This window comes from Limulus polyphemus, unplaced genomic scaffold, assembly GCF_000517525.1.
Source record: "Limulus polyphemus unplaced genomic scaffold, Limulus_polyphemus-2.1.2 Scaffold8605, whole genome shotgun sequence".
In the NCBI taxonomy this organism is placed as follows: domain Eukaryota; kingdom Metazoa; phylum Arthropoda; class Merostomata; order Xiphosura; family Limulidae; genus Limulus; species Limulus polyphemus.
Window position 1 is genome coordinate 11,073 of NW_013674215.1, and position 10,053 is coordinate 21,125.

The 10,053-nt window shown below is 35.4% G+C and overlaps 1 protein-coding gene across 1 annotated transcript; it reads left to right on the forward strand.

Annotated features, from left to right (window-relative positions):
• Nucleotides 1–2,859: 2,859 nt before the first annotated feature.
• Nucleotides 2,860–5,527, forward strand: LOC106475455 (frizzled-4-like). The gene is made up of 2 exons (XM_013936135.2): nt 2,860–4,880; nt 5,094–5,527. The coding sequence occupies exon 1, from the start codon at nt 3,114–3,116 to the stop codon at nt 4,824–4,826; it is 1,713 nt and encodes a 570-aa protein (XP_013791589.1). The 5' UTR covers nt 2,860–3,113; the 3' UTR covers nt 4,827–4,880; nt 5,094–5,527.
• The last annotated feature ends 4,526 nt before the right edge of the window (nt 5,528–10,053 follow it).

Consider the following 10,053-nt stretch of genomic DNA (forward strand, 5'->3'; position numbering starts at 1 on the left):
TTGGAGGAAGGACTCTTGCCTACTTTATTCCTAGGGTTTCGTAGAACACAACGTTGTTCCAGGAAGATGGAGCACCGTGTCACACTGCTAGAAACACCCAAAGTGGCAGGAAGACAATGGTATCCAGAAGCTGCTCTGGCCGAGCCAATCTCCTGACATGAACCCCATCGAAAACCTTTGGGCCATACTCGAACGGCAAGTCAAGAAACAACCAAAAAAAAACCAACTTCGAAGAGCGATCTACTCCAAGTTTTGAAGCAAGAGTGGGCGAAAATCTGAAAATGTGAAATCTGATTTAAATTTTTATATGTTTATTTTTACAGACTTTTCAGTAACCTTTTTTAAACAAAATCAACATTAATGTGAAGCTATTTCCATATTTTTTATTAATAAATAACCTAAACTGAAACCAGTGAGAATATGAAATAAAACAATAAAGGTTTGAAAGGTTGTAAATAGCGTTTCTTTTGAAATAGATTTAAGGTTAAATAAACAAAAGCATTTTAAAAAATACAATTAATCAAGTTTCTAATCAACCATTTTCTATAGTATTTAGTGTAGCCAATTATTTCTATATTTCTATTATTTTCAGTTTCAATATATTCAATCAAGAATACCTCCGTAGTTCGGGTTTTCAATCAATTTGAGCTTTCAGTTTTTTAATTGAACCCTTATGTAAAAAGATTGGTCAACTAAATAGTTTCAATTGTTTTTATCTTATAAGAAAACAGAGATACATTAACATATTACTTGTAACATTTTAAAGGTAACTTATATATTTGAAGTAAGTTACTGCTGTAAATAATCATAAAGCTCTCATTTACCTTTAGGTTTTCTGAAGTTTGATAGAGACAGTATTAGGACGCAGAGAAATCTAGAGTGTTAGATATAATTTCGTAGATAGTACAATCTAGCGTAACAGAATTACAGATTACGCTATAAATGTTTTGATTTCTCTTCCGAAAAGCTCTAATATATCTAAAATACTGAATTTACTTGTTTTGTTGATTAGTATTATGTTAGTTGTCAGAGAAAGCAGTATAATTAAAACTGTATAAAGCATGAATTTCTACGTATTTATTGAAAAAGAGAATTTCCTATGCAATAACGTTTAACATATTAGAACTGTTATTTTAGTAAGACCTGTATGGTATTTTGATTTTATTGATAAACAGGTGAAATCTTTTTATTTACACTGTATGTTCTCCTTCTGCATTTTATTAATTCTAAAAGTACATCCAATAATTCCGAAAACTCATTTGGGGACTTCCATGCTTGACGTGTATACATCTATGAATATTTTGCTAATTTAAATTGTACGAGATAAACCACTCAGTTTACAGAAAGGTTAGGAAACAGTGGAGCAACTCTGGAATCTCAACTCTGGTTCAAGGTACTGAAGCAACTTTGGCGACGGAGTCCTCAGGTCCCGCTCCACTCTGGCTTCAGAACACAGTTCAAGAAATTGGCCTGCCCCGCTCTGACTCTCGACTAAGGAAATGTCACGGAACTCTGGAACCTGAGTAGGGCCAACCCTGTCCGAGAGTCTGTTGAGTATCCATTGAAATATATGTTAAATTACTTAATTTCCTTTAAAAAACATTGTGCTACTATATTAAGAGTAAGAGATCAAAACAACGTTTTTTTGGTACAATGAACGATAAAATCTTTATTAGATACTTCGGTCAACTAGTTTTGGAAACACAGTTACCATCATCAGGGATAATTAGCGTAGTCGTCGATTTTAAAACGGTTACCTCCTGAAGTAATGCTTATTGGAGATAACGACATGCTATCAAGTCTAATCAGTCAGACTAAAGTACTTAATCCAAATAACAACATTCAAGTGTTACTAATGATCTTTTGTTTAGAACATTAGAAGTATTTAAGCACCCAATAGAGATATTTTTTTTCTAGTGGTGAATTTAAAGTACCTTGGAAACGCTATCATATAACTGATGGGAGAGTTGTTACCTTACCTAGATTTCGTATAGAATCGTGCACAAATTTAGTCCATTCTGAAACATTTGGCTCAAAAAAGCATTTTAAAAATATTTACACAGTTTTTATTGGTCTTTAAGTCTCTGTCGTCTTATAATTTGCTCAGAAAGTTTGTAAAATCATAATTTATATTCATTAGACCAGAACGAGAACTGCACGACGTTTTTGTGTCCGAAAACAAATCTCCAAGGAAACAATAATAACCACGCAGTTATGAGAAGCAACTTATTATACCATAAAACACCACATCTAATTTTAGTTATTTACTGAGTCACTCTGATGTCGGTTGATGAAACTTCAGTTAAAAAGACAACTTATCTTTAACAGCATAACTTATTATACCATAAAACACCACATCTAATTTTAGTTATTTACTGAGTCACTCTGCTGTCGGTTGATGAAACTTCAGTTAAAAAGACAACTTATCTCTAACATCATAACTTATTATACCATAAAACACCACATCTAATTTTAGTTATTTACTGAGTCACTCTGCTGTCGGTTGATGAAACTTCAGTTAAAAAGACAACTTATCTCTAACATCATAACTTATTATACCATAAAACACCACATCTAATTTTAGTTATTTACTGAGTCACTCTGATGTCGGTTGATGAAACTTCAATTAAAAAGACAACTTATCTTTAACAGCATATCTCGCTCACGCCTGACTAACAAGAACACTCCTACCAATCACCAAACATTTCTGCTTGGGCGTAACTTTCTTGTCGTGATGCTGGCACAGATTGGCTAAACAAGCAGGGAGCAACTTGAGCTCAGGGCAATGAGCGCTCGCGGTCAACTCCGGCATATATATATATATACAATCTTGTAGAGATGACACACACGCGCGTATGTAAAATTAAGTTTAATCTGTGGAATATACGGAATGTGTTTCAAGAAACATGGTTCTAGTATAAGAAAAGTCACGTGCAATCTATTTGACGTGTCTTCAGGCTTTACTTTTCCAGTTTTACAAGCCATTTTGTGACATTCGAAAATAACTGTACTTTATTCCACCGACTGGAGCATAATGTCTGTGTATTCATGCTCTGAAAACTAAAAATTTGGATCTATAGAAAGTCTAAGCCTAGCATAAGTTTTCTCAGAACATGACCCTGCCCACCTTGGATACACGACGCCAGCTCCCCCTTACGGCTTCAGTTTTCCTCTGCCTGGCTGTTTTAACTGCATATGGCTACCCGCCAACACGCACGTGCGAGCCCATTCGTTCAGACTTGTGCAAGGGTCTGGGCTACAATGAGACTGGAATGCCGAACTTGGTGAGAAGTGAGTTACAGTCTGAAGCAGTGTTGCAGCTCCAGACCTTTGTGCCTTTAATTCAGTACGGCTGTTCTTCACAGCTAAGGTTTTTTTTGTGTTCCGTCTACTTACCCATGTGTACCGAAAAAGTGTTAGAGACCATAGGGCCCTGTCGACCTCTCTGTGAAAGTGTCAAATCACGCTGTGAGCAGGTGATGGAGAACTTTGGGTTTCACTGGCCGGCCTCTCTTAATTGCTCCAAGTTTCCACTTATAAACAACCAGGATCATATGTGTATGGACGGACCTGAGGCCAAAAATTATGAAAAAAATCATCTCCTGAATTCTGAGTTCAAGGGTAAGGTTCAAGCATTTAGTCCTAGTTACACCCACCCGGAAATCTCGGGTGGAGAGAAGGGAACGTCCATTGGTCCCAGGAGTCAGCATTATGGATTTTGTGAGAACTACAAGATGTCACACTTCTACTACTACATCAACAGAACTCGCCGTTGTGCTCAGAAATGTTCAGCAGACATTCTTTTCACGCACGACAACAAGAACTTTACTGATATATGGGTGGCGGTGTGGGCCAGTGGATGTTTTCTGTCTACTCTTTTCACCGTCCTTACTTTTCTAGCAGATACTAGCAAGTCCCGCTACCCCGAAAGAGCCATCCTTTACCTTAGCGCTGCCTATAATGTCTATAGTATTGCTTATATTACCCCACTTGTTATCCACAGAGATGAAATTGCATGTCATGTGGACAGTCAACACGGAGTTTCCATTTTGATCCAAGAAGGCCTGAATAATATTCATTGTACTATTAACTTCATGTTATTGTACTTCTTCAGTATGGCTGGTGCTGTTTGGTGGTTGATTCTGACTGTGACGTGGTTTCTCGCAGCCAAGCTAAGATGGAATCACGAGGCCATCATGAGACAAAGTACTTACTTTCATTTAGCTGCCTGGGCTCTGCCATCCATGAAAACTATCGCCATTTTGGTTATGCGGGAAGTTGAAGCTGACGAGCTGACAGGCACTTGTTACGTGGGAGCACACAGTGGCAACACATTAATTGCTTTCGTCATTGCCCCGTCCTTCGCTTATCTTCTAATGGGATCAGTATTCCTAATCTACGGGACTGTAAGTGTATTTCGCTCCGGTTCTTCCCATGTGTCAGAGAGACTTGACGTTAACACAGTTAGAATTGGGATTTTTGCCGTGTTATATACTATTCCAGCTACCTGTGTATTGGGTGCCAACTTCTATGAATACTTTTCTCGAGAACAGTGGCTGGTCGCCGGATCAGGTTCACGACCGATGGTGGAATTCTTCACTCTTAAAATCTTTATGTCACTCGTGGTTGGGATGACCACCGGTTTGTGGGTGTGTTCGAGTAAAGAACCAGTTACCGTGTGGGGAAAGCGATGGCAAAGCTTCACGAACAGACGGAGAAAAAACTTGCCACTTACTTATGGGCACCATGGTTTCTCTCAGAAGCATGTGATCATGAATATGTCGAAAAGGCACCCTTTTAAAAGAGGTAGTGAAACGGTTGTTTAGAAACTTACAAAAGCCTCAAAGAGGAAGTCAAACATAGTCCACAAACTTACAAAAATGCTAGAGAGGAAGTGAAATTGTAGTCTACAAATACAAAAGCCTAAGAGAGGAAGTGAAACGGCAATATACAAACCTACAAAAGCCTAAGAGAGGAAATGAAACGGTAATATACAAACCTACAAAAGCCTAAGAGAGGAAGTGAAACGGTAGTATACAAACCTACAGAAGCCTAAGAGAGGAAGTGAAACGGTAATATACAAACCTACAAAAGCCTAAGAGAGGAAGTGAAACGGTAATATACAAACTTACAAAAATCTAACAGAAGAAGTGAAACGGTAATATACAAACCTACAAAAGCCTAAGAGAGGAAGTGAAACGGTAATATACAAACCTACAAAAGCCTAAGAGAGGAAGTGAAACGGTAATATACAAACTTACAAAAATCTAACAGAGGAAGTGAGGAAAGTAAGTTTAGAAGCTTACACAAAGCTAAGGGAAACGGTAGTGCAGAAAACAAAAACTTTCAAGAAAGTATAGTAAGATTAATAATTAAGCATCAAAAATGATTAAAAAATTCTAAATGCACATTTTTTGTGTTTGATAATACATTTCATTTTACTTATAACAGTGAGTTCGGTTTTGTTTCAGCTTCTGTATTAATTTCTCCTGTGTATGAACTACATTAAAATAGTCTTAACAGCTCAGCATGCTTATGTGTTTACCACTCGATTATATTAAATTCTTGGTTTGTTGATTCCAAGATGTTTTTCTGCTTTATTAAAATAATGGTTCTTTTTAGTACATCTGAAATGCGATAATGTTTAAAAATTTTCATTTTGTAAGATATTAGGAAAGTCACCTTTTAATCATCATCAAGATTTGGTTAGTTAACATACCGAGAAGCCATTTAATGTTATTACATAATATGGAAAGATAATGGTCATTATGTATCTAAAATATTGGATATAAACAACATAATTTCATTAGAATGTTCTAGTGATGTACTAATCATCACCTGTTTACATCCAACATTTTATTTACTTAAGGTTAACTAGGAAACATACAAATGACTATTAGACTTTGAAGTTACATGGTCCCTAGCTATTTTTAACTTTATATTACTTAAATTTATAAGTTGGCATGTTTTGAGTAGTCCTTGAAAATATAATGTTTTATAAAAGGTATAAGATTTGTATAAGAGACTATAAAGATATAAATACATATATATGTTGTAAAGTAAACAAAGATTTCAGAATTTTGATTCATGTATTCCATTAGCGTAAAATATTAATTCTGAACCGATACAGCTTTGTACTTAGCCGTAACTTTATAATTTATGTTAATTTTAACATCTAAAGAAAAGAGAATATCAAAATAACATCTCTTTACGTAACATATCATTTTTATAAAATTCCAGAAAAAAAGCCAAACACAAAAAGCGTCGCAAGTAAAACTAGGGTACAAACCACAAGGTGGGAAAAGTAAAATACAAATAGTGAATAACAAACCACATGTGACTAAAGTAAAACATATCCTAAGAAAAGGAGCATTTTACTTAGTTATTTGAAATTATATTTCATTTTTACTAATACATTAAACTCATTTTCAAAATTCTGACTTATACTAGATTAACTGCACTATAAATATTTTGTATAAACGCTGCTTTTGCATCATGTTGACGTACTAATACATATCACTAATATTTCAGGAAAAGTGAATCGCGGATTGGTCTTGTAGTAGATGTTTGGATTTTGAAGCTGGCGAACAGGGTTAGAACCCCAGCAATACCACAAAAATATCTCCTCAAATTGTGCGTGCGTTATTATTAGCATAAACAGTGGACAATAGAATCTGCTAAACGTGTGCCTCCCCTCAGGTCAGTAGTTGAAAATTAGGGTCAGGGGCAGATAACCTTAATACACATGTTCATTGAAAATGGCTATTCCGTATAAAAGGAGGAAGTGTTTGAAATAAACTATTATGTAAAATGTGTGGAAAAACTGTCAGGTGTTTAAGTGCTCATTGAAGAATACAGATCCTTATTAAAATGAATACGGTCACAAACTCCAACTAAATAAAACTTTTAATGTAACCGACGATTCAACAGTAGAAACATTTCAAACATGGGAAGTAATATGATACAACAATGCAAATATCTTTTGTAATATGATGTCACGTGCTACAACAATGCAAGTACCTATTGTAGCATGATGTCACGTGTTACAACAATGCAAGTACCTATTGTAGCATGATGTCACGTGTTACAACAATGCCAGTACCTATTGTAGCATGATGTCACGTGTTACAACAATGCAAATATCTATTGTAACATGATGTCACGTGTTACAACAATGCAAATACCTATTGTAGCATGATGTCACGTGTTACAACAATGCAAGTACCTATTGTAACATGATGTCACGTGTTACAACAATGCAAATATCTATTGTAACATAATGTCACGTGTTACAACAATGCAAGTACCTATTGTAACATTATGTCATGTGTTACAACAATGCAAATATCTATTGTAAAATAATGTCACGTGCTACAACAATACAAGTAACTATTGTAGCATGATGTCACGTGTTACAACAATGCCGGTACCTATTGTAGCATGATGTCACGTGTTACAACAATGCAAGTACCTATTGTAGCATGATGTCACGTGTTACAACAATGCCAGTACCTATTGTAGCATGATGTCACGTGTTACAACAATGCCAGTACCTATTGTAGCATGATGTCACGTGTTACAACAATGCAAATATCTATTGTAACATGATGTCACGTGCTACAACAATGCAAGTACCTATTGTAGCATGATGTCACGTGTTACAACCATGCAAGTACCTATTGTAACATGATGTCACGTGTTACAACAATGCAAATATCTATTGTAACATAATGTCACGTGCTACAACAATGCAAGTAACTATTGTAGCATGATGTCACGTGTTACAACAATGCCAGTACCTATTGTAGCATGATGTCACGTGTTACAACAATGCAAGTACCTATTGTAGCATGATGTCACGTGTTACAACAATTTACGAGCAACATTATGCTTTTGATAAATAGATATAATGTAAAGTAAATATGTATATATTATAAAATGTGAATGTTGGAGGATTTTTATCTTTTATTAGCAGCGTCTCTTTTATTTTATTTTTATAAGTAATTGTTATATTTTTTTCCAAAACTCCGATTTCAGAAGGTATTTAATTGGACACTCTAGATGCTGAAATAATGTGTTCAGCCGTAGCTTCTTTCAGTGTGAACTGTTTGATATTAACGGACTGTGTACATGTACATACTTAACCCCTGATACAAGCGTAAGTCAAAACACAGCCTTGTTTGAAATAAACTATCACGTAAAAAGTTTGGAAAACTGTTACTTAAATTCAGGCGTCTAAGTTCACACTGAAGACAAGAAATATGGCCACAAACTCCAGCTTCAACGATATGAAAAGTTGTATTTATCAGAAGGCAGTAGTCGTATTTATTTCTAATAAGAACGGTGTGTTAATTACACTAACGTCTCTGTAAATTCAGTATTACAATGTTTTATATAATATATTAATTACTTACATTAATTTCTTTGTAAACTCAGTGAGATAATATTCTTCATCGTGTACCGATCACTTAATTAAAATATCTTTAAATACAACATGGTAAAGTCCGACATAGTGTACATATTATTTATATTAACTTCTCTTTATAGTCACTATGATAATGTGCTAGGTAGGGTTCCAATTACTTAAAATAACTTCTCTGTAATCTCCGTAGGATAATGTTCTACATAGTATACCCATTATTTTAACTAACGTATCTGTAAATTAGCAAAGGGAATGTTAACACATTTACGTACATTACCTTCTCTGTAAATTCAGATATGCAATATTTTACATAATGTACCATTACTTTTATTAATTTATCTGTAAAGTCAGAATATTCTAAATATTGTACACATTATTTACAATACCTTCTTTGTAAACAAACAACTGTTTACAGAGCATACACTATGCTTATATCAACTTCCCTGTAAGTTCAGTATGGTAAAGTTTTACAAAGCTTATATATTATATAAACTAATGTCTCTGTAAACTCACGAAAGTAATATTCCACATAGTGTACCCGTTACTTACTTTAACCTTTCTGGGTTGGTTTGTCTTGAATTTCACGCAAAGCTACTCGAGGTCTATCTGCGCTAGCCTTCCCAAATTTAGTAGTGAAGGAATAGAGGGAAGGCAGCTAGTCATCACCACCCACCGCCAACTCTTGGGATACTATTTTACCAACGAATAGTAGAATTGACCGTCACATTATATCGCTCGTATGGTTGAAAGGCGAGCAGTTTTGGTGGTACGGGGACGGGGATTCGAACCCGCGACCCGCAGATTGCGAGTCGAACGCCTTAACCAAATGAATACACTAGATAAAACACTGTCATACTTGTTATATAGACTACTTAAAGCAAGTAATGAGTATTTTATGGAGACCATTACTGAGCTTACAGAGGAATTGGAGTGACATCATCATATGTAAGGAAAGTTTGTGGGTACACAAGATGTAAGGAAAGTTTGTGGATTCACAAGAGGTAAGGAAAGTTTGTGGATACACAAGATGTAAGGAAAGTTTGTGGATTCACAAGAGGTAAGGAAAGTTTGTGGATTCACAAGATGTAAGGAAAGTTTGTGGGTACACAAGATGTAAGGAAAGTTTGTGGATTCACAAGAGGTAAGGAAAGTTTGTGGATACACAAGATGTAAGGAAAGTTTGTGGATACACAAGATGTAAGGAAAGTTTGTGGATTCACAAAATGTAAGGAAAGTTTGTGGATACACAAGAGGTAAGGAAAGTTTGTGGATACACAAGAGATAAGGAAAGTTTGTGGATTCACAAGATGTAAGGAAAGTTTGTGGATACACAAGATGTAAGGAAAGTTTGTGGATTCACAAGATGTAAGAAAAGTTTGTGGATTCACAAGATGTGTTAATCAAACAGCTTCATCTTTACTTCTGAAACTTTGAACGGGTCATCACCATAGTGGGTTTACAGAGAAATTTATATAAACAAAAGGTACACTATGTAGACATTATTGATTTACGGGGAATTCAAGGCGGGCTTTGTGGATACGCAAGACCTTTCCTTACATCTTGCGTATCCACAAACTTTCCTTACAGCTTGCGTATCCACAAACTTTCCTTACAGCTTGCATATCCACAAA

Excerpts from the sequence above, each read along its gene's own strand:
- LOC106475455 (XM_013936135.2), top strand. The coding sequence starts at position 3,114 with ATGACCCTGCCCACCTTGGATACACGACGCCAGCTCCCCCTTACGGCT.